At 36.5% G+C, this 25,287-nt stretch overlaps 1 protein-coding gene across 2 annotated transcripts in view; it reads right to left on the bottom strand.

Moving 5' to 3' along the window:
• Positions 1-25,287, bottom strand: part of THOC2 (THO complex subunit 2) — a 56,695-nt gene that overhangs the window by 20,942 nt on the left and 10,466 nt on the right. The window contains exons 5-20 of one of the 2 annotated variants that reach the window (XM_038184144.2): positions 24,258-24,328; positions 22,299-22,420; positions 21,335-21,468; positions 19,512-19,678; positions 18,805-18,897; positions 16,779-16,934; positions 13,459-13,631; positions 13,124-13,319; positions 11,953-11,994; positions 9,965-10,006; positions 7,955-8,085; positions 7,766-7,867; positions 6,029-6,113; positions 2,332-2,425; positions 1,793-1,873; positions 1,442-1,538 (exon numbers count right to left, since the gene is read on the bottom strand). In XM_038184144.2, the coding sequence (XP_038040072.1) occupies positions 1,442-1,538; positions 1,793-1,873; positions 2,332-2,425; positions 6,029-6,113; positions 7,766-7,867; positions 7,955-8,085; positions 9,965-10,006; positions 11,953-11,994; positions 13,124-13,319; positions 13,459-13,631; positions 16,779-16,934; positions 18,805-18,897; positions 19,512-19,678; positions 21,335-21,468; positions 22,299-22,420; positions 24,258-24,328 (1,786 nt within the window). The remainder of the gene's footprint in view (positions 1-1,441; positions 1,539-1,792; positions 1,874-2,331; positions 2,426-6,028; positions 6,114-7,765; positions 7,868-7,954; positions 8,086-9,964; positions 10,007-11,952; positions 11,995-13,123; positions 13,320-13,458; positions 13,632-16,778; positions 16,935-18,804; positions 18,898-19,511; positions 19,679-21,334; positions 21,469-22,298; positions 22,421-24,257; positions 24,329-25,287) is intronic. The other variant, XM_038184145.1, reaches the window with a different exon arrangement.

Genomic DNA, 25,287 nt, shown 5'->3' with positions numbered 1-25,287 from the left:
TCACAGATATTTTTCTTTTTCAAATTTCTGCAACATGACACGGGTTTTGAAATTTACTGGCACAATTAGTCAATGGAGCTGATGTGGAACACAGGAAACTGATATTTAAGACAAGAAAGTACAAAACACTCCAATAATTATGCCCTCCAGCAACCAGGCTTCATTCCATGCTATGAATTCTAAGGACGATGACTAATCCTCAACAGAAGTACAGTTCAGGTATTTCAGAATCATTCAAATAAGCAGTATTTTTTATCTTCTGAAATTTGTGACCTACTTAGAAAAAATGCATTGACCCATGCAGTCTTAAAGTTGTGCATTTAAATAATTTACACTGTTTATAGCTGGAGAAACAAGTAAAAATACATGTTCTGTTTAGGAACTGTGCAATACCTGCATATACTCTAATCCAAACACTTGGATACTGCAGTCCTATGGAACTGGTCACAGTGGTAAATCCATTTTATTTCTAACATCAGAAGTACTAATATATAAATACGTTTGTTTGTTGTTTTTATTTTTTTTTAAATATTCTGGGTTTGCGTTTGTTTTTTAAATACTTAGTCTTAATATATAAGTCTTGGTAAAGACAAGAAATAATACTTACCCTCCTTCTGTAGCTCAATGTGATTGTATCACCATCAGAACACAAAACAAATTGGGGACAGGGAAGCACGAGAAAAAGCATCTACTTTGCAGGGAAGGGAAAAAACTAGAGTTCTCGATATAAATACCCTAAAATAACATGCTGCGTTATCTCCTGCTGTCTTTCAGTAAGCATATGGGGATTCATAATAGAATATAAGTCAATATTCACCTATGCAATGAGAAATAATCCATTAAAATTAAACAAGGAAGCAGTAATACTAAGTGATGATGGCAGAAGGACAGAAGAACATAAAGGAAGACTCAAATTGCAAACCTTAAAAAAATTTGACTGATAAATATAGATATACCAAGAAGCAATTGAACAGTCATTACATAAATCAAAGTATTTAAAACACTATAAAAATCTTTAAAGATCCCTACAGACAAGACGTTACAGGAAAGAAAAATCTGAAGTCTGAACAATCGCATCCCTCTATATCATAGCTAGTTTTCATTTTCCCTTTTTTTATGTACAATAATTTCTACAACAGTATTGCAGACCAGGAGGGCTTTTTTTTTTTTTTGCCTGGTTAGGCAAGAAAACTATTAAAGTAAGTTACAGATAAAAGACCAGTGCTTCAAATAGTAACACAGCACAGCTATACAATTACCGGAAAAATCCAGCAAACGTATTATTTTCTCTACTGAAACTTCTTAACACTTCTGGTAATATAAATGGAGCATTACCACTACTAGAGTAACTACTAATTGAGTGCCGTATATCAGCAGAAGAAACATCCAAAAAAGACATTGTGAAAATGGAGTATATGAAGATCAGTTGTGCAAGACTTGCCTTTTCCCAGCTTTCAGCTGGTTGGCTACGTATTGAAGTAGGCCAGCAAGTTCAATTGGGTATTTCCTGAAAACGGCACCACAAAAGCTAGCCAGACCTAAAGCAAAGAGAAGCAGAAGCTGTGAATGAATCTTGTTATACATTGCTGATGTTCTATGTGTATTTGCTTAATGCACATATATAATTTTTTGTAATACAAATAAAAATATTTTTCCATTGATTAAACTTGCCAGCTTTCCGTTCAAAAAAATAGCTGGCAGATTCAAGTGAAAGACTAATCACAATGATCAACGGCATAGCAGATCATAGTGACAGTGAAGTATTAAATGTTAATGTAATAAAAATACTAACTCTGAAGCCAGCTTGAAATAGTGGTGTCGTCATGCTTCATTCTCTCCTTCTCGGGATTTGCCAGTGCTTCAATGATACAGTCTTTAGTGGAGTTAAAGAAAATATTTTTTCTCATTTTGTCAAAACAAAAGCTATACAGACATTTTTTCCAGCTCCACAATTTGTAACGTATGAATATGATATATAAGTACAGCAAGCATGATACAAGGGATCCACTAAAATATAGTTCTGGTGGGAAAAAAAAATCATGAAAAAGGTGACTTAAGATCTTTAACCCATTATTTACAGGTTTGCTGTGCCTTCAAGAACAGTGCAAAAACAGTAAATCAACTTCAAAGTATAATTTTCAGAGTATGAAAGTAGTGAAGAGCAAGTAGAAAGTCTTCTGTAACCCTGTAAGTGTAAAAAAGGTATTCCAAAACTTCACTAAAATTTCCAGAAAAAAGCAGTAACCAAACAGTATTTACTGACAAAGATTTAATTCATCTATAACTGCAACTGAATCAGTACTAGATGTATTAATTTACATAAAAGGATACATGCCAACACATCGTAATTCAGTGAAGTGAGGTATTTCAGTGAATCAACAACTGGGGTTATTAAGTTATCGTATTTTTGTATTTGTGATAAAATCTGAAAATTTGAAAAAGACACATTGAGCTGGAAAACAAACAGCATACCTTCTTTCACATAATAAACCAAAACCATTTAATGACACCCATCTTCAAAACCTACTCAAAATACTTAAAAATACGAGATAAAGCATCTCTAAATTCTAAAAAACAATTTTCTATTAGCATTTTCTTTAAAATTGGACAATTTTAACTTTTAATCCAACAAACCACAAAAAACATTTAAACCACAAAAACATTTCACTGATTGTTTTTTCTGAGACCTCTCAAAATGCTAGACGTTGAAAGCAGCAATAGAAACTTACTGCTATTTTAAGACTACCAAAAAAAATAATTCATGAAACAACACCAATTGTACTAATCAAATTTTAGAATGCTCTTTGCTACATGATTTATACACAAACAACTTCAAGTTAAATACTTAATACTTAAATACAAACAATTAATACTTAAACTTACAAATAACTGGTAGATAAATAATCTGATGCATCATTCCTGAATAACCTGATCAGCACACCTGTGTACCTCAGACCTACCTCAGCTGTCTCAGATATTTCACTCATATACAGAAGCAATGAAAATTTCAGTGCAGTTTTAGTTAAGGGCTATTCTCAACATTTAATATCTCAATTTGCTGTACTATAGAAACTATCACACTTTAAGTGATAGGAGGAGCTGGAAGCCATCGTGCAGCGGGCAGGCTACGACTTGGTTGCCATCACGGAAACGTGGTGGGACCAGTCTCATGACTGGAGTGCTGCGATGCCTGGCTATAGGCTCTTCAGAAGGGACAGGCAGCACAGAAGGGGTGGCGGTGTGGCTCTCTATATTAGAGAGTCTTTCGATGTTGTAGAACTCGAGGCTAGGAATGACAAGATTGAGTCCCTTTGGGTTAGGATCGGCAGGGACAACAAGGCTAGTGTCCTGGTCGGGGTCTGCTATAGACCGCCGAACCAGGATGAGGAGACAGATGAGGAGTTCTACAGGCAGCTGGCAGAAGTTGCGAAATCGTCGGCGCTTGTACTCGTGGGGGACTTCAACTTCCCTGACGTATCCTGGAAGCACAACACAGCCCAGAGGAAGCAGTCTAGGAGGTTTCTGGAGAAAGTGGAAGACAGCTTCCTGACGCAGCTGATTAGTGAACCTACCAGGGGTGGTGCCCTGCTAGACCTTCTCTTCACAAACAGAGAAGGACTGGTGGAGGATGTGATTGTCGGGAACAGTCTTGGGCAGAGCGACCACGAAATGGTGGAGTTCACTATTCTTGGCGGGGCCAGGAAGGGAACCAGTAAAACCACTGTATTGGACTTTCGGAGGGCTGACTTTGGGCTGCTCAGGACACTAGTTGGTGGAGTCCCATGGGAGGCGGTTCTGAAGGGCAGAGGGGTCCAGAAAGGCTGGGCGCTCTTTAAGAGGCAAATCCTAATGGCGCAGGAGCGGTCTATTCCCATGCGCCCAAAGATGAGCCAGCGGGGAAGAAGACCAGCCTGGCTGAACAGAGAATTGTGGCTTGAGCTTAGGAGGAAAAAGAGGGTTTATAATCTTTGGAAAATTGGGCAGGCCACTAAGGAGGACTATAAGGATGTAGCGAGGCTGTGCAGGGACAAGATTAGGAAGGCCAAAGCTCATCTGGAGCTCAATCTGGCTACTGCTGTTAAAGATAACAAAAAACGCTTTTATAAATACATCAACACAAAAAGGAGGACTAGGGAGAATCTCCATCCTTTACTGGATGCAGGGGGAAACTTAGTTACAAGAGATGAGGAAAAGGCGGAGGTGCTTAATGCCTTCTTTGCCTCAGTCTTTAGTGGCAAAACCGGTTGCTCTCTGGATACCCAGTACCCAGAACTGGTGGAAGGGGACGGGGAGCAGGATGTGGCCCTCACTATACATGAAGAAATGGTTGGTGACCTGCTACGGCACTTGGATGTCCACAAATCGATGGGGCCGGATGGGATCCACCCAAGGGTACTGAGAGAACTGGCAGAGGAGCTGGCCAAGCCCCTATCCATCATTTATCAGCAGTCCTGGCTATCGGGGGAGGTCCCAGCTGACTGGCGACTAGCAAATGTGACTCCCATCTACAAGAAGGGCCGGAGGGCAGACCCGGGGAACTACAGGCCGGTCAGTTTGACCTCAGTACCAGGGAAGCTCATGGAGCAGATCCTCTTGGGAGTCATCATGCGGCACTTGAAGGGCAAGCAGGCGATCAGGCCCAGCCAGCATGGGTTTATGGAAGGCAGGTCCTGCTTGACGAACCTGATCTCCTTCTACGACAAAGTGACGCGCTGGGTGGATGAGGGAAAGGCTGTGGATGTGGTCTACCTTGACTTCAGTAAGGCTTTTGACACCGTCTCCCACAGCATTCTCCTCAAGAAACTGGCTGCTCTTGGCTTGGACTGGCGCACGCTTCGTTGGGTTAGAAACTGGCTGGATAGCCGGGCCCAAAGAGTTGTGGTAAATGGAGCCAAGTCCAGTTGGAGGCCAGTCACTAGTGGCGTCCCCCAGGGCTCGGTGCTGGGGCCGGTCCTCTTTAACATCTTCATCAATGATCTGGACGAGGGCATTGAGTGCACCCTCAGTAAGTTTGCAGATGACACCAAGCTAGGTGCGTGTGTCGATCTGCTCGAGGGTAGGAAGGCTCTGCAGGAGGATCTGGATAGGCTGCACCGATGGGCTGAGGTCAACTGTATGAAATTCAACAAGGCCAAGTGACGGGTCCTGCACCTGGGGCGCAATAACCCCAAGCAGAACTACAGGCTGGGAGAGGAATGGTTGGAGAGCTGCCAGGCAGAGAAGGACCTGGGAGTGATGGTGGACAGTCGGCTGAATATGAGCCAGCAGTGTGCTCAGGTGGCCAAGAAGGCCAACGGCATCCTGGCTTGTATCAGAAACACTGTGACCAGCAGGGCTAGGGAGGTGATCGTCCCCCTGTACTCGGCTCTGGTGAGGCTGCACCTCGAGTACTGTGTTCAGTTTTGGGCCCCTCGCTACAAGAAGGACATCGAGGTGCTTGAGCGGGTCCAAAGAAGGGCGACGAAGCTGGTGAGGGGCTTGGAGAGCAAGTCCTATGAGGAGCGGCTGAAGGAGCTGGGCTTGTTCAGCCTAGAGAAGAGGAGGCTCAGGGGTGACCTTATTGCTCTGTATAAGTACATTAAAGGAGGCTGTAGTGAGGTGGGGGTTGGCCTGTTCTCCCACGTGCCTGGTGACAGGACGAGGGGGAATGGGCTAAAGTTGCGCCAGGGGAGTTTTAGGTTAGATGTTAGGAGGAATTTCTTTACTGAAAGGGTTGTTAGGCACTGGAACGGGCTGCCCAGGGAGGTGGTGGAGTCACCATCCCTGGAAGTCTTCAAAAGACGTTTAGATGTAGAGCTTAGGGATATGGTTTAGTGGGGACTGTTAGTGTTAGGTTAGAGGTTGGACTCGATGATCTTGAGGTCTCTTCCAACCTAGAAATTCTGTGATTCTGTGATTAAAATTTGCATCAGAAAAGTAAAAAAAGTTGAAAATAGAACTGCCTTCTCATTAAGACCACAGGTGCTTTCCAATGCTCTAATATCTAGAGTTCAGATAAAAGTCTTTAAGACACATGTTAACTACATACATAATCAAATAAAATCGTAGGATTGCTGTGACTGAGCTTTCCAATTTGTCTTCCGGAGGGTTTCACATTTTCCTTAGTTAGACGCCTGTAAAAGAGAACGTTTTTATTGCAATGGAAAAGTTAAAAGAATATTAGAACAGGCTAGATCCAATGAAGAGCTTTATTAGCTGCAGTGATTAAATCCTCACCAGAAGATGCACTTTTAAGAAATCTAAACGTAGAAATATTATTCCTCTAGTAATCTGAAGCCTATAGTCCTAGAATGCGTAGAAAATAAAAACAAATCTATTGTCCCCGTGTTGCTATGGACTGAAGTCTAGTTTCAAGTTTGAGCACCTTGCATTTTGAAGTTGTCAGCAGGACGGATACAGCTTACAAAAATAGCCCTTGACACTGTTAGTTTCTCATGCAAATTTAAATTAGCCACAGATTAGTCACTTAGCATTCATCACCCTATTTATTGAAAACAAAAAAGCCCCCCACGCCTTCCACATCATTCCTTAATAAAGATAAAAGCTTAACACTAAATCTGAGGTTGATCCATGAGTGTAAATTGTACACATCAATATTGAAGTAGAAAGGCAACACCTCAGCAATTTCAGCTTCACTTGTCTCCAGTACACACCCGACAGATGTTTAAGCACCATTTCTGCCTCAGTGATCACAACAGTACAACACTATCACAACTTCTAGTACTCTGTCAAAATTTTTCAAAGTGGTCTTTGTTCTGTACACATCTTCCAAGAACAGCTCCAACATGAAGAAATCCATTGTAACTGAATCTGCAGAGATTTTGGTATGTAGCAAGGTTTTTGGGAACTACACTGTTCTATTTGTTCTATAGAAATTGTACTTCAAACTTCCAAATTATCTGAGTTCCCTGTCTCAATTCTCTACCCAGAAAAGGAACATTACTTTAAATTGGATAACACCTTTAAAGAGTTTGGCCAAAACGATCATACACAAACAATTGTACCTTAGTTTCATTGGCTTTTCATAGCAATCTTAACTGCCAGCAGTGTGGCTCACCTGCCAATAGAAATCCACTGTACAAGAAGGAACAAACTTCCAGTCTTCTCTAGCTATGCTCCAAGTCAGAAAAGAGAATCATAACCCTATCTAGATTTCACATCTGCAAGACTAAAGTCTCTTAGCCAGTAACTATTATTCTGTCTTGCCCAGGTAGCAATTACTGTCTTGTCATTAAAGAACAAGTTTGCTTTTAGCCCAAGCTATACAAAGAGAATCCATATCCCTGAGATGTCACATTTAAAGTAAATCTTCATGCAACTTCAAACAATTTAAGATGAAAACAAACCTTTCCATTTAATTCAATTTACTGCTCTACTATGAAAACTACAGAGAAAGAAACTGGGACAAGACTTTTCAGTCTGTTGGGATTGAAGAGCCTGCATACGTAGAGAAAATTTGTTGCGCTCAGACATTCCCATAAGCAAAGCAGTTCATCAACAGCAGCATATGCATAGAAATCTTTTTAAAAAACATTTTATGGGTCATTTTGCAGATGAAATACCCTTATTGGTGACAAATTAGTCCATTTCACTACTTACTTTACAGTTTTTAAGCATACTACATTAAATATTTTACAAACAAGGATCATCAATGAAATTGAGTTATTAGAAAAGGAATGTATATGTCAAGGTATTTTTTTCCTTCAGCTGGTGAGATGCAATACACTGCATCACAGTTGATAACTTATGGAATTACATAACTTACTTCATAATATATTTGGCTCGGTCTATGGTTTGAGCTTTAACTTTCACCAGAAGTGGATGACTATTGTAGGTTTCGTTCTTCCATTGCCCATAAAGACGGTACCTTGAAAAATAAAAGGAAAACTATTTTTAGTATTCATGGTTTATAAGAGGCCACTTCCAAAGAACAGAAACAAGTTATTCTACTCACCGGTACTGGTATGGAAAAGTTTTGAACATTCCCCATAATTCCTCAGACATGCACGCATTGCAGTCCATCAAAGAAAGAGATGGAAGCAAAACTTGATCGGTAATACTCAGCAAACAGCTAAACAGTATCTCCTGAGATAAAGACAAAAACTTCAGGGTTACTACCATGTGTATCAAAAACAACATGAATTTCACATTTGCCACAAAATTATGACTTGTTTAACAAGAACAAAATCTAAAATGACTTAGCTAATAAAAGACTTATGATGTGAGATATTATTAAATCAAGGACCACATACACTGTCAGTATTTTATTTGCCTGTATAAAATCTTTTGCTGACATTTAGCTGACATTTTTCCAAGTGTTATATTCATACTACAGAATCAAATACATAAAAATGGATAAATAAGGGACTTGTAGGAAACACAACATCAGGAAATAGATTTTGGCAAGTAACTTCAATGGATGAAGGTACTCCTTGCTTTTACTTAAATTTTCAGAATTCTGGGTTAAAAATCTAAAGGCATTACGTGTTCCCAAGGCACACAGTAACAGTTTCCATATTTTTCAATATAAACTTTTTTTTTACATAGTGGTTGTTCTAATAGCCCAACGGGAAACAAAAGTTTTAAAAAAAATTATTTCAAAAGAGCATCATCTTAATATGGTATCACATGCTACAATATAATACATAAAGACTAAAAAAAAGTCCTTGTGTTTTTTCACACACATAATTCACACTTCCATGTATGAGCAGCTATCCATGTCTCCAGCCAAGATTTTTTTGCAACATTTAACTCAGTCATGGATCCAACAGCCTTAGTAGTAAGAACTAATTCTCAACTATGCACTCTATTCACTTCTACGCTGCAGTTCCCTTCTAGTGAGGCATAACCAAACCGTTTATGCACTACTTAGCAGTTTCTTTTGACTCTCACTTTACCCACATGACAATCTCCTGCAGAAAATGGACAGACTCAGTCTGCAACTAACTCCCTCAAACACACTTATCTTTTTTAACCCACAGAAACTTTCTCAGAGGTAAGAAAGAATGGGATAAACAAAGCCTACAGAACAGCAAACATCTGCAGAAGACTGCATGACTCATCTGCAGACCATGGATCACAGCTGATGATCACAGTTAATAAGTTCTTCAAAATTTTAAGTTATTCAGATCAAATTGAACTCTTAGTTCAATTAGTTCTAATTATTAGTACTTTTAGAAACAGTTCAGATTTTTTTTTCCCTCTCTGCCATGATTCGAGAAGTCATGAAATCATGACAAGTGAGAAACTGAAGTAATAAGAACCTGCTGAAAACTACACAGACTTCATACTGAAAACTTGCCTGTTCATAAAAAGACTGATCTCAGTGGGATACCCGGATTTCACTGTGGCCCATCTCGAGTTAGCCAATAAACCAAAATTACCAACTGTAGTGGAAATACCTACCCTATTTTTAATTTCTCATTTTTCTATGCTCTTAGGCATAAATGATTTAAAATACAAGATGCCACCATGACAGTGGTATTTATAGGACAGAGAAGCTCTGATTCTAAGCTGACAGGTAGTAAAATGCACTAGGCTATTAGAACAATATTAATTGTGAGGCATCTGTGGGGAGAGAGGAAAACCCAAAGCAATACAAAAGATTGTGACTGGCTCAAACCTGCCTATAAAGTCAAGACAAGTCTTCAGCATACATTTGGTAAAGAATTAAATTCTACAGAGGAAGAAAGGCTGCACATTTATTTAAAACTGAGTCTCAGTTCAACTCTCAGAAGAACTCCTTCCTCCTCAGAAGATGAAAGAAGTAAAATTGACAACACAAGTTCACCTCCACAAATAAAAATAGACTGCCATTTTACTAAACTAAAATATGTAATAAAAGCAGTGTGCAGGAAGAATGAGATCATTATAACATTTAAAGCTCTGCCAAGAAATAAGTAAGAATTAGCTATACTAGAAATGTTACGTTCATTTTCAGATCAAAGGTCTTTAAGAAACTCACCATTTTCTCTCTATCTTCTTGCTTACTTCCATCAGACTGAAACTATAAACAAAGACGATGTTAATTTCAGAAAAATTAACATAACAGTTACTGTTTCAGAACAAGGTTACCTCAGCAAAAGCACACACCCAATGGGCCACATGCCTAGTAAATGTTTACTTTTCCAGAATGGTTAGCATGAAAATAGTTGCAGGCCTAGTGGGTGGAAGGACATATAAAGACCTACACATATCCTCCCCAATCTTCATTAGCACCATCTGCTGCAGTGTATGCTCTCAATGTTACACGCTGCAGCGCTTTCATCTGTTCAGATAAGGCCTCTTCCATCCAAATCTCTTCATACCTACTTTCATCATCTCTGAATTGTGTATAGGACACAGCTAAGCCCCATGCAGAAATCCTCCCATTGATCTACTCTGCTGTTCGTGCATGCAGCATTTGCAGCCCCCGAAGCTTTAAAACACACCTAAAAATCCATAGGATAAAGACTTAATAGTTCTTTTAGAAAAAAATATATAATACAGGGAAGAGTTGAAACCACTAATATTTGATCCATTTGGGGAAAAAACATCAGGGTTATAAAGTTACTTTTGCTTCATTTAATACCTACCATGAACATAAGATTCATTACTATCTTGTCTATCACCATAATGTAAAATTTTGACTCTAACTTACACATTTACACTCGATCAAGATCTCACCTTCTCTAAAGCATACTTTTATCTAAATTCGTTACTAGGTACTAAAATTGTGTTTGACTGTCAATATCAGTATTTGTTCTAGAAAACACTGCAAAATATACAACATGAAATGAATTGCTTATTTAGAAACATTCTAACAATTCAAAATCAGATGCCATCCTGCGAGAAAAAAAAATATTTTTTCTAGTATTTTCAACAGCTTTTAAAAAGCAACTCAGAGTGAATTAGAGTATTCTCAGCACTACACATACATGGCTCATGAAATTACCTCACTGATACCATGTGTTCTTGTCTCCCCCAAAACCCTGAAAAATGAATACTGATCTACAATTCAAGGTCAGCAACTACAACTTTACAGGATCTACGGAGGTAACCAAAAGAAGTTTTAGCTTCATATGGAAGCTTGCTGTATTTAGTTGTACTTGTTTGCAAGTGAATCATTTAGATATCTATCTTGAAGTCCACTATGGAACAGAAAATGCCTGAACCCCAGTCTAGTGAGCAGGTCAGCAGCAGTATGTTGTACTATGCTGCGGTATAAATTTATAGTTTCTGGCATACAAATTAAAGCACAATATTTTATCAGTTGATAGGATTTATTGTCAATAAGAAATATAAAAAGTATACCCAAAGATTAGCTACACAAACTCCTTGGTGAAACTGGTAATTACTAATGGAGTTTACCAAAAGCTTCTAAAGAAAATTAATATATTTGAGAGCTACTTAGTTTTTGTGAGCAGAATCAGCAGAGAAATAGCAAAGCATTTTCATTATTTTGAACAAAAATTCAAATGCGTAAATGAAATATATTGCTTACATATGTGGTGACACTGAATGCTTACGTTGAAAAAGATAACTCAAGCATCAAGGAAATTTAGTAATACATATGAAATACTGTTTTCTTACTGGAAATAAAAAATAAATGCAACTCAACTTCTACCTAAAGAAGAACAGGACTTCCAACACAAATTACCAACAGCTATAGATTATTTTCCCCGTCATTCTCTCACAATACCCTCTCAAGATTTTAATCATCATTATATATTTCCTTTTTTGTTCCACTCACCATAAAACACATAAGCTAACACACCAGTAAGTGCATGATTATTTTAAAGCTACACTTGAGCACAAAAGCTGTAGTGCAGTGTTAGTAGTTTCAATTTTAAACTACTGAGTTAACTTAGTCAAATCACCTCCAGTTATAAATATATCTGTGTTACATATAGGTTTCTTAACCAGAACATGCTGATGGCAGTAGTGCATTAAAAATAACTTTCCCTATGTTACCTTAACCATTCTGTCACTGATGAATTTCTTCGTAGTTCCAACCTAAAGCAAATAGCTAAGATGTTGCTCATCTTTGTCATGAACACATTGAACTACCATATTTATATTAATTGTAAACCAAGTATATATATATAAATATATAAACCAAACTATAATCAAGTAATCTCCATTCTATTGCCTACATCCGCAGAGAAACAAGGTCTTACAGATCTTCAGTACTTGAACTTAATTACAAAGTCATCCTAAACATCTGCTGACAGCCGTAATATGAATTACTCCCTTGAAAATATGATTTCTATATTAACTGCACTACAATTGCAATACAGCATATCATTCAAACACCACTCTTCTCACAGGCCAGCAAGAAATAAACAGGAATATTAGCCACTAGGGAATCTCATAGTTCTGGAAGAGAAGATGCTGGAAATTATACCACATAGAAAGATAGAGAAGTAGGAAAAAGATTAAAGTGCTTTAAGTTACCATGATTTACAAGAAAGACTACTAGGAAGTCCAACTTAGTGTAGGTTCTGTCACCCCATCCTTGAATTTTGGGAACTGAACATAAGAGAACTCACCAAAATCTGTTAAGTTAAATAAAAACATCTTCAATCCTAACATCTGAATTCTTACTTGTACACCTCCAAATACAGCTGGACACCAAGTACAGCTACCCCTCAGCTAGGTACGTTGACAATGTACACTCAGGACATTCTAATGTTTGTTAGCTGTAGCCAAAGTCAACAATATTTTTATTTGAACTTATAGAACTGAAAGTTTCCCCCCTTGAATACTATTTAAACCAACCAATCATCAAGTGTTTCACTATTTTAAGTTAAAATAAAAAGCTGGGAAATACAGTGATTTTTAAGGTATTTTGTTTTGTTTTTAATAATAAAAAAGTATTTCAAAGACTTTGAATTCTGAAGTTTCTCAGAACTGCTATTAATTAGCAAACAGAGAGAAACCTCTACTGTTGACTTGGAAAATAAGACAAAATGGTTAACCGAAGAGCAAGTTGCCAGAAAGGTAGCTAAATTCACTAGCCTCTGTCTGAGCTTTTAATTATATTCCAATGGAGTTCAGAACAACCTAGCAGCCTTTTAAAACAGGTCATATGACCAATTCTTGAACTTGTATGCGGGAATGTTTGTTTTTTTGTCTTACTAACCTCTTTCATAAATGCTTTTCCGAGGCGCACCACTTTAGCGAATAAAATGGGATCGTGGGACAGGTGAGGACCAAGGTAGCACAGCATGTTGAACACTTCCTTTCTCAGGTCTTCAAAGCTGTCTGCTTGTTTTGGTGCTCTCTTGTTTGGCAAAGAAGAAATTGGTGACCCTTTTGCCCCTTTTGGTACACCAACCCTGAAAATAAGATGTAAGGCATTTTGCATGAGAAGTATTTAGACATATAAATACAGTTAGGCTCACTAATGAATTCATGGTTGTAAGCTTTATGTAGTTTTCGCACTCTTTAGCAACAGAAAACTAGCTTTTACTTTACCTGCGGTACAAAGGTTCAATTGTCACATGCACGAGCTGGCAAAGGGCAATTGCAATAGGCTTATGTGAAGTAGAATAAAACGGAGGCATCTGATCCATAATACTTTGTGCATGCTGCCAATCACCAATCTTTAATAAAGCTTCCAATAAACCAAGCTTCTGATTATCTGGCGGCTGCAAGACATACAATGAAAGTCTTTCCATAAAATCTTTTTCCTTAGGTAGCACACAGCTGTAGTCCACAAGAAATTCCACAAAAATATTATGCAGATAAAATACTAGTTCATACATATATATATATATATATATTTATATATAAAGTAAAAAGTAAAAACAAATTTTAGACATTTACACAACAAGAACAGTTCAAAAGCAATAATAAACCAGTCCACCTGGAATCTAACATCTTAAAAAAAAAGGTTGAAAATGAAGTTAAAGACACTGAGCTCCGAAATACGTGTGATTATGTACTTTTCAATATGTCATAATCTATTACAGCTTGGTTCTTCACATGACATTTTAAGAACAAAGCAAGCATGTCAAAATCCTTGGCATAGTATGTTACCCTGGATTGAAAGTATGAATTTAACTTTTTCCAAACAATTTAATTAGCACAACTAGATTTAAAAACAAACTTCCATGTCTCTTAGTTTGCTCATATCCTAAGTTTCACACTGCCACTTAAAACTAGATTCTTCTAGAGTAAGTGCAAGACTACAGAAAAATTTAAACCACATATTGTTTGCATGAACTTCGTTTCCTTTTAAAACTATTTATAAAACTTACTTGCAAGTGTTATAAACAACTGTTTTTCTGATAGTTACCAAAACATCAAACAGTATAGTATATAACAAACAGAGGAAGTTTTCAGAGCAAAAAACGTAGAGGTCTTCACAATACTCATATTGAAATCACACAGTAACGTAGCTTCACTTTTTCTTCAGGAAAAATATATATCCATACATCAGAACAAGATCAGCCTCTTGAAGATGAAAAAGGTACAGGCGCAAACAGAAATGCATACACTAGTATTACTTCACCATGCAACTCCTTACCATGCAATACCAAAGTTCCTCTGATGCCAGGGCTTGTATTTTTAAAATCATTCTATACTGTGTTAATAAAAGGGTACACTGATCCTTCACTGAAACACGTCAACACTTTGCCTTGTTCAGTATAAGCAGGAAGCTTGAAATCCACATTCAATATTACTTCTTAGAAGTCATGTTGTTTAAAATATAGTAGAGTCATAATTATTTAATTTGTATTACCATAATAAAGTTTGATACTACCAAATTGCCTTGTTGGGCGATTACCACTGTGCTGGAAACCATGTTTCAAGCCACACAGTCTTTCTATGGAAATGAATATTGCTTCATTTCCAAAGCAGGCACTGCTTACACATACACACTGCTTGACTGGGTCTGTCCTTAAATTTAAGCGTGCTCTTCCATAACATACTCTCCAACAGCAAAAGCACACAACAGAAAAGAGTCAGTCTAGACTTGCTGTCAAATCTCATCATGCTGTTGAGTTGTGACCTTAAGATTTTTTTTTTTTTTTATCTCCCTCTCCATCTGTTTTCACTATTATTTGGTTACACCAAATGCATCCCAAAAGGCAAGAGTAGATAATGCATTTGACAACACTATTCATATTAAGAGTCATGAGACAATAAAAAATTTTACTCAAAGGACAGAACTTCATGAATTTAAAATAGTTAAGCCATAAATTGTTAAACATTTTTCTCCCTTATCCAGGCATATATTTCACAGTACCATATCAAAAATAGTATGTTAAGACTGCATACTGGATAAAAATCACTCATAATGGGACTGCCAGTGTTGGAACCTGTCATTCCTCATTGCTACAAATTGCATAGCTAACATACAAAACTATTACAGAACCAAGCCTTTTGAGAAACAGCATGCATTCAGAGAAATTCAGTCAGAGACACTGCTTAAGTACAGCTCTTTATTTTCCCACCACAGACTCAGACTTCATTACTCGTCACTCTAATCCTTCAAAAAAAATGTTGCAGTTTTTGGTACAGCTTAAAATTCCCTAGTTCTTAAATATAAAGCTCAGCTAAAAGAACACTGTCTTAATTCTTCTGACATTACTGAGCAACGTATATGCTCCCTATGTCCAATCAAGAGTTCAATCTTCCATCAGAACATTATGACATGTGAGCTTCAGAAAATGCCAGGCAGCTCATCTAATTGTAGAAAAGAGACCAAAGCAATGTCATTTAATAAAAAGCAATACAGAAATAATGAATGGGAAAAGAGGTCAAAAATTAACGCTAGTGAAAGGAATCAGTTTAAGCAGCAGATGTGACTGCAGTTGAGCACCAGAGAGAGGTGACTTTATCAGCTGCCTAAGGAACAAAGAAATTAGATTTTTCAAGCTAGGCAGAAAAAAAAGAGGAGGAAGGAAGGTCAAAGAGACAGATAATCAAAGTAAGGTAGAACAAATGGGAGTAAGTAGACAAAACAGCTGGATATAATGAACCCAGAAGGATACAGAAAATTAAAAGCAGTAGTTACCAATACTGATGGACTTGTCCACCCTTTCCATTACTCAAACTATCAAATGAAAGTAGCAAATTTTTTTTAAGGTAAAAAAAAAGATACTTCAGCCATGGTTACAACTCTGAAATGAAGAGGAAAACAAGCTACCCAGAAATAAAATTTCTGTTTTTCAACTACGCTTAAAAACAATGAAGCAAGCTATACCTAGGGCAACACAGACAAGACATGACACAGTAGCACCTTAAGTAAGAAGTACACATTGACACAAAGATACAGGTCTAATGGAAAGCACAAAGGACAGTTTCTATACAATATGTACAATTAAAATGTGTTTTCTACACTGGAGGCTAATTATACTGGCATTCTTAAGTTTAGCAATTTTTTTCATCCCAATTCTTGACTGAGAGGAATAACAAATGCATTTTACGTCTGCATCCCGAAGGTATCGACTATGATTATAACGTAAAACCTAGAAGACACAGTTTTTAAAAGACTCTGAAGTACGTGAATGCCAGTACTCACACTGGGGAGCTGATACAACGAAGAGGAGTCATATTAATTAGTCAAGGAACCAAAAGCCTAAAATGTACAGAAATCCAGAACAAATCCCAAAGAACATGCTTGCACTTTTAGCATAAATGAAGTGCTATCAGAAGATAAACAAAGCCTTCCAAGAACAGATACTTGGATACCTGTATATTTGTTTGAAAAAATACATTTTCGTAACAATGACTATGTTCAGTTTAAAGTTGTTTTCTTGGAAAAGAAGCTACTCACACACACTAACCTTTTCAGTCTTCTCCTCCTCTTTTTCTTTTTCCTTCTCCTTTTCCTCAGTCTTTTCAGAGGATAAGACAACCATTGTAAGTTTTCTGACAATTTGCTTAGCTTCCACTATCTCTCGCTTGTGTTCTTCAATGATGGCATTATCCCCTGGAAGAAGCTAAGAAAACAGAACAAACATGATTTCTGAAAATGAGAGTTAGCTACTCACTCCTGTTTTTCATAACCAGAGACCCAAGCAGCACTTGTGTCCTTCCTCGATACTAATCAGATAAAACATTCCTTGGGAGATTTTTCTCGTTATCCTAATACCAACAAGGAAGCATGGTATTAACAGACTTCTGAAATCAAAGACAGATGAAGAATAACATCATTCACACCTTCCTCACAACAATTGGTTGCATAAGCTCCCCTTTTCCACCAACAACATAGAACTTGGGATTCTTTCTTCTCCCACTTGGAAAGGTTTAAAGAGTTACACCCTCCTCATTTAATAACACAAATCTATTAAGATTCACCAAGAAATACGTGAAGTAGAATGAGAAGTAACAAATCACATCTTTAGGACCTAATGCCTGCTACGTACATGTATTTGTGCATAAATAAAAGCAAAGAACGGTTCTTGCACGACTGTGGGGCAGGGGAGCAAGGACATTCTTGATGTGAAGTGTAAGCCTGACAGCTGCTGTTGTACAGAAGCTGCACAATACATACCACCACATATATATAATGTACATACACACCATACACCATGTAATACATACCATATAATAATACACTGTATAATATATACCACAATGCTCAGAACGTCTATGTTAATTATCTTCATGAAACTCTCATATCAAGTGAAATTAAGCCTGACTGAAAAGAGGAAAATGCCATGCAGAACACACAAAGTTAGACAGAGACTGGCAGAGAAAATTCTGGAATGAAAGCAGATTGCAAATGAGGCTGAGAATCAATGTGACTAAGGGTGAGCAGTACAAATAGATGCAGAGGCCGTTCCCACCGCGAAACTGGCAGAAAACACAAATACCTATACAGGATCCGGCTGAGATTGCACAGGTGGGAATAGAGGCACTTTTTGTAACCTCACCAACATTCCTTAACAAACTAGCATTACCATCACACATCTCTTCCTCCATGCTGATTGAGATACTCATTCCCACTCCTCCTCCACCTGAGGTATTTTTAGCCAAAAAAATAATGATGCCAGAGACAGTAATTGACAAGTCAGATTGTGAGTGACACTATTAACTGCCACACAAATTAACAGCAGAACTACATTCCAAAATTTCCATAGCTGTAATTAAAGCTCATTTCCTTGATTTCAGTGGAAGACTTAAGAGCCTTGAAATATATGGATATTCTGAAATTAAAAATTGGTGCATAATGTAAAAATATTTTGATAACTGTAACATTCTGTTTACCATCTGTCAAATTAGTATGCTGGTTGGTTGACAGAGTGCCAGACTGGAGAGGATAAATCTCTCAGATTACATCTGAGCCTGCAACTCCATTTTGCTCTTGCAGGATAACAATTCAGAATTCTTGTAGGTTAGATTACAGACTGATTTGGGAATATGTATATATGAGTTTTTTAAAAAATATACTATTAAGAAAAAGGTAAGCAGTTAATCATCCTACCACTTTTTTCAAAAAATTTCCCAAGTGAAAACACTCCAAGAGTCTAGTTCTTAAGGAATGTTACTCAAGGCATTTAAAACCAATCTCTTATCAATTACCTCCCATCTCCTAACTCAGGCAGGAGGTTAAACAAACCTGGAGGATACTACACAGATCATTCAAAGAAGGCCTATCAGCTTTAATACTTCAGTGTGTGCTTGTCTGAATATGTGACATTACAAAGTGTTGGGAAATTTAACAGCTATTAAATGTACATACACAGCTACTACAAGGTACATGTATGTCATGAGTCTTAAGCTTTAGGAATAGGACAAGATATCTAGCACACTTAAAAAAAATTTTTCTTTGTTTTTGGCATTTGACCAAGTAGCACTGTCACTTACATGGACATAAAGATCTTCCAAATCTATCAGATTATGTTGCAACAGGACAGCAGCAACTCGGTATAAGGAAGGAGGCGTCTCACCACTTGGATCCTAAAGGCGGCAAGATTACAAATTAAAAAGAAAGGAAAAGACATGAAAACAAATGAAATTACTTGAAGCTCAGTTCATCAACACAGTTCTCCTTGCTGCCATGTCAGTTACCTGCTACTACTCCAAAGCCATACTGCCTTATGGCTAGACTTAACTGCAATAAGCAAACAGATTTTTCAGAAATTTTAAGGTTTAATCATCTCCGCATCTTATAGTGCTTGTATGCAGTTCTATACTATATTTCAAAAACTTACTTGAATATTCTCTTAAATATTAACCACCTTGTAAACATGCTCTTTACTCCTGTGGACAAGTCTTTTGTTTATAAGGCACAGTTTCTTTGTTAATGCCAGTCCTTATATAACTATACACCTTCAAATGGAAGGTGTGATGATCAAGATTGCTGACCATAACTCAGACAGGCAGCTGAAAGCATCTTCCTCAAAAATACATCATGAAATTCTATTCAAATCATGAAATTGTTTTTAAAACTGGAACTCTACAACATATATTAATTTCCATACTAAAAAAAAATTACAGCAGATGTCTGTTGTCACTGGCTGCAGTTCATCACTTAACCAACCAATGATGAAAACAATTAATAAATACATTACCTGATAAAATTTGAATTTGAACCCAAGAATATGGCATAGAGTTTGTGGTTCACACATGTACATGTATGACTCTATCAGTGGTACAAAGAAATCATCATACTCAGGCCTGCACTCATAGACTTCTAGGATAATGTCCAAAACTCTGTTAGGATCAAGGTTAAAACATCCTAGTGGAAAAGAACAGAGCAGAAAACCTTAATATCACTACTTTTCATTTTCATTCTGTTACTAATCTATAAATGCATTACTTTTTGAAGTTTAATCAAGGCGAAATTTTAACAGAAAAGAACTACATACAACAAAATAATTTGGATCACCTCCAAATACACCAATCATTTTGACTTGTGTCTAGTACTAAACCAGGCAATGACATTCAATGGGACTTTCAATTCAGTTTACACAGAAATTTTAAGTTACCCTCTTATAGTCAACATTTGAAAAGTACAAAACAAATCTCACTAATCCCATAGTGCCAGCAGAATGCACAGACTTCTCCCCTTGTGTTGCCACACGTATTCATGCAGCTGCATAAATGAACCATGTAAACCCAAAACATTATTTTACACCCCCAGGAGTGTTCAAGTTTGCAGCTAAATTCTGACCCATCTGGTTACACTGTCATGCCAACTCAGCACTGCTGCTAGCAATGAGAACCGCTTGTTTATTTTAGAGCAAGGATATAGATCAACTTAAGCCAGTGTTGAAATAGTATCTGTATCTCACTAAACTTTCTCTGCCACAAAATAAATACTATTATTTATATCAGAAGAATCCATATCTACACTACTTTCTTCTTTGTACCATAAGAAAAAAATGTCATCCATGCACATCCACTACGCAGCTATGTAATTACATTGGTCTTTCTTTCCCCAGAGGCTGTTTCTACTATGTCAGGACCTCCTGCAAATCAGTACTTTAGAAAATTTGATGTTTTATGGGAAGTCTATCTGCAAATCCTAAAATTCCAGAAGACAGAAAAATGCTGTTATAAAACTCCTCAAACTGAATGTGTATTTTTTACTGTAATAACCACCAAAAACCATCTTATTATCTATCTCTCTTCCAAAGCAAGTAGTATTACTACAGGGATTTGCCAGTCTCAAACAAAATTCTGTGATAGATGGAGAATTATCCTTATAAAATACTAGCACATCGTTTGGACCATGACTGCACTGGCACTGTATAGAACAGGAAATAGTGCAAACATTAATATTATAAAACTTTGTGCAAAAAGGATGTCTAAAATATGGAGAATTACCAACATCTCCTATTTCAAACATATTTTGCAATTTTATTGCAACCCTATTACTACTAAATTTAGATATATGGAAAAAAAACAAATTGAACTAGACAAAGGAGAAATATTTACTACTACTGTCACTTTATAGAGAACCAGTTGTTCAGCTCCTTCAAGATTAAAAGGATATTCACGCATTGAGTTCAGTACCTTAAAATAGCAAAAGACATTAACTTGTTACTTTCTAATCTTCCTGCTAACAGATGTCAGAACATCCTCAAAAAACACTACTCTTCGAGTGGCTGCTGAAGTTGATCATAGTCACATTTGGGACTGTACTATACATTTAGCAACTAATTTTTAACTACACATCATTCCCAAAAATCAACTTTGCCAAAGAATCAGGAGCATCCAAATTTCATAATCCAATCAAAGATCGTCTGCCAATATGTTACTACCACACTACATGCCTGTATCATGTTATTTGATTCCCAGATGATCTCAAACAGCAGTCGAAGGTCATCCTCCGGAGTTGCACAACTATTTAAGAAAATCAGTGCCCATATTTCTCCAACAAATTCCTTACCTATTAAAGATTTGATATTTTCAAGGATTAAATCACTAGTGATATTTCCAGATAAGTCTTGCCCCAGCTCTGCAATCAGCTTTGCATAACCTTCATTCTCCTCTCTTAACAAATTAAATTTCTGTTGCTTATAACTGCAAATAAACAGAAATTAAACACTATTAATACATCCACAGTGAAAGCTTATTCACATTCTTATGAATATTAAACTTGCTATACAAAATGATAACTTCAAATATATTTTCAAGAACTTGCAATTTATATCAGCTATTGCAAAAATGAGATAATGCAGTACAACAAATATCTGCAAGGCAGCAAGTATTCTTCAAATAAATCTCTTTTATTTCAAATTCAGACCATTTAAAAGCTAGATTGTTAGCACTAACAATAAAGCTTGTTCTTACATGCTATACTGAAGAACTGCTCAGCACCTTATCAGTCTGTGAGTAAGGACCTATTCTAGTTTTAAATGCTCTTCTTTAATATAGAGACTGAAACATTGGATGCAAAGGCAAAAAATATACATTCACAAAAATCTATAGTGTTGCCAAAATTAACTTAACTCCATTTGCTTATTTATGAGAACATCAAATACATCTACCTATGCTTAACTGATGTAACAGTAAAAAAAATATTTGCTCATACTTAACAAATTTACATTTATTACAAATAAAATTAAAAAGTATTTAATCTGTACATACAGGATACCTGTAGCAAAGAAAAGGTCATAGCAATAAGTGAAGTTAAAACAGGTTTTAGCATTCACATGCTTGAGAAACGTAAGAGGGCTAATGATGTTCTATTATTGTCAGTGACTGGTTAGAGTGCAATGAAACATTTTTCCTAAAGAAAAGACAGTATTTTATTACAGTAAACATTTTTTTTAAAGTAAACATTGTTACCAGATTAATTAGCATTGCCCTTCCCCACCCACCCTCTAGAAAACCCTTACCCCAAAACTTACAATAGCTTTGTCTTTATTTTAACAGATTTCTGATTGAACTGTTGAGACTGCTTGATAAGTCCTAGTGATTCCAGTGTTTCTGGATCTAAACGCTCCTTTAGGACAGTATCAGATACAAGATACTAAAAAAAAAAAAAAAGACCAAAAATACACATCAGATTTGCTAGTTATGAACACCTAGAAACATACATATATACCCTTATAGTAAGTTTGAAACAGAATGCATTTACAAGTGAATACAACTGAGAAACTGAACTAAAACTAGGATTTTACAGAGGTACATTTTATATAGAGAACACCTTGAATAAACAAGCTGTAAAGTCTAACTGCTGGTTACAAAGTATACACTGCTTAACATCTAGGGATGTTATTACAAGAACTGCATATTACAAAGCTTAAACCCACTCTCTCATACTCTGAAAAAATGCCTTATTTTCTTACACTGATTTTTCCTACAAGTCAAGCTTATTCCAGATGGCTAGGAATGCCACTTCAAAAGGCACAAGTAGGTTGCATAAAGGAGAAATTTAACAAAATGTACTTCAGGAGCAAAATTTGTTTAACCGAGAGGAGAGGAAACTTACACTCTCTCAAAACTACTTCCTTAAATGATTCAAACAATGAGACTACATTACTCTACCCATAACACATGTGATAAAGGTATGTAGAAAGAAGTACCAAGTCAGCTAATGCAGCTGAAAAATACAGAAAGAAGAGAACTTTAACCACTTCCTGATTAATTAGTCTAGTAAGATACCTGATTCCCAACGTTCTGCCAATACTTCTCTTATACATATTTTATGATTATTATTATTTTTTTTTTTTTTTTTAAGTTTTCATTAAGGAAACAAGAAGAAAATCAGCATACATGCTTTTAGGAACATTTAAAGTTTAAATTCACATTGCAGGACAGAACTCTGGATTGAAGTTACTTGTGTTACATCTCATTCCTGGAAACACAGTGTTTGTTTCTGATGGCATGTATCATATCTGCAAGTGCTCACTTCACCATTTCTTGTCTCCATGCTATAATTCTTCCCCAGTCCAACAAGTATTCATTAAACAAACAATGCAGTAGCCTTACTGCATGAGTTTGTTTGGTCACAGAATTCCTGGATGTCCCTAAATATTTTGCACTGCATTAAAAACAGGAAACTAAACGAACTACTCACATACTTTGCATCTTACAATCCTGAGCTACAGTAAATTTGTAGATCCAAATGGCTGTAACATCAAAACTGAAACGATGTTTTTTGAAAATGGCAAAGTAAATTTTTCTGGTTGAGCTGCATCAGAACTCAAGGTCAACAGCAAGAACAAAAGTTACCAAGATACATACATACACTATATATATATATATATATATATATATATATAAAATGTATGTATGTATAAATATAAAAAAAATAAAAATGTAATTTATTTTCTTATGATGGATAAAGCTAACCTAAGGAGACCTCCCTGACCAGATTAACAATATGGAAGATACAAATGAAAAGTTTCAATCACAGGAAGGAACAGACTGACTGCAATAAAAGAGTATTATCAGCATTCAAACTGCTTAGCCATCTGTTATGAACTGTAGTCAATAAGAAACAGTACATATACAATTTTCTCCTGAAATCAGCTGAGAAAATAACAAGCTCAGTGAGTTAATTCCTTTAAACAAGAACCCAAAGGTTGGTCTATCTGGTGAAACAACAGGTCTACCTACACCATTGTCTAAAAAATTAAAAACATGTTCAGCCTGAACTATCTTGTCAGCAATACAAAACAGCTAAAAAAGTACTTATTCGTGTATAATTTCTCAAGCTGTTAAAACATTTTAACAGACTCCCTCAAAAAACAGAACTACAACAATGTAGTTTTAAGAATATCTATTTAAAAAAAAAAAAAAAAAAAAAACAGATTTTGCCATATACTTTTACCAAAAGAATTTGTAAGTGCAACTGAACTTACCAAACAGGCTAAGACCAGTTGAGTAAAATGATCCCTCTTACTTTTTTCTTCTAAACAACTTGTTTCAATATCTAGAATAAAGGAAGAGGGGAAAAAACCATGATATTTGTGGAAATTTGCCTCTGTTATCTTCACGGAATTTAGAAGTTTATTCTGTTCTTAACTATTGTGTTAAATGCTCATGACGACACAATGCGAAGTAGCTTGTTTTTAACACAGTAGCCGCCTGTAACAATGCAGCTACCTATTCACCTTGAGATCCCCGTAATATTTCAATGACCAACATCACACATGCACAAATCCCACAAAAAGGTAGAATAGAAACCAGAGGAATATCATAATCATAATTCTTTTTCCTTTCTTTGTTGGAATGAGGTTTATGGCAAATATTAAGAATGAATAATAAGCAGGAAAGAATAGAAATACAAATTGCTGAAGAGAACTGGGTGACCCTAGCCTTAATATCACATTGTTCTAGTCTCTTTTCCCTTGTCTTCAGAGTAACTGCTGTTTATTGCCCAGTCTGCAGTCTTTTACTAGCTGTAATTCTGTATTTCCATTCTTTTTGCATTGTCAACAACTGAATGCAATTCAGAAATTCATTCCTGTGGGAAGAGAGGCCATAAAACAAAGGAAGCATGCCTGTCTAAAGTAGCTTAAAAAAGAAAAACAGAAAACATTTCATTACAGGAAACAGGGAGCTGCAAAAGGAGCAGAAAACTCCATAAACAAAGAATTAAAGGCAGACATCACCAAAAATAAGTACGTACAGACACGAGCACAAAAATACACAGGAAAACTAGACCCACAAAGTGACAACAACAAAAATCAGAGGAAGAGACCCCCGAACAGACTAGAAAACAATGATGTAGCAGGGTAGCAGCAGAGGAAACAGACATGCCAAATCAGTCCAGACCCCTGCACCCAAGCATCTCAGCCATGAAGAATCTGAAGGAAAAAAATTAGTTTAAAGGAATACAGATTAGAGGATAAAAACAAGAACCAAAGTTCTTATATATTGAGACACAGT

The sequence above is a fragment of the Anas platyrhynchos genome, chromosome 10 (genome assembly GCF_047663525.1).
Source record: "Anas platyrhynchos isolate ZD024472 breed Pekin duck chromosome 10, IASCAAS_PekinDuck_T2T, whole genome shotgun sequence".
NCBI classification, from domain to species: domain Eukaryota; kingdom Metazoa; phylum Chordata; class Aves; order Anseriformes; family Anatidae; genus Anas; species Anas platyrhynchos.
The sequence above is the reverse complement of the archived record's forward strand: the minus strand, read 5'-3'. Positions and strand labels throughout refer to the sequence as shown.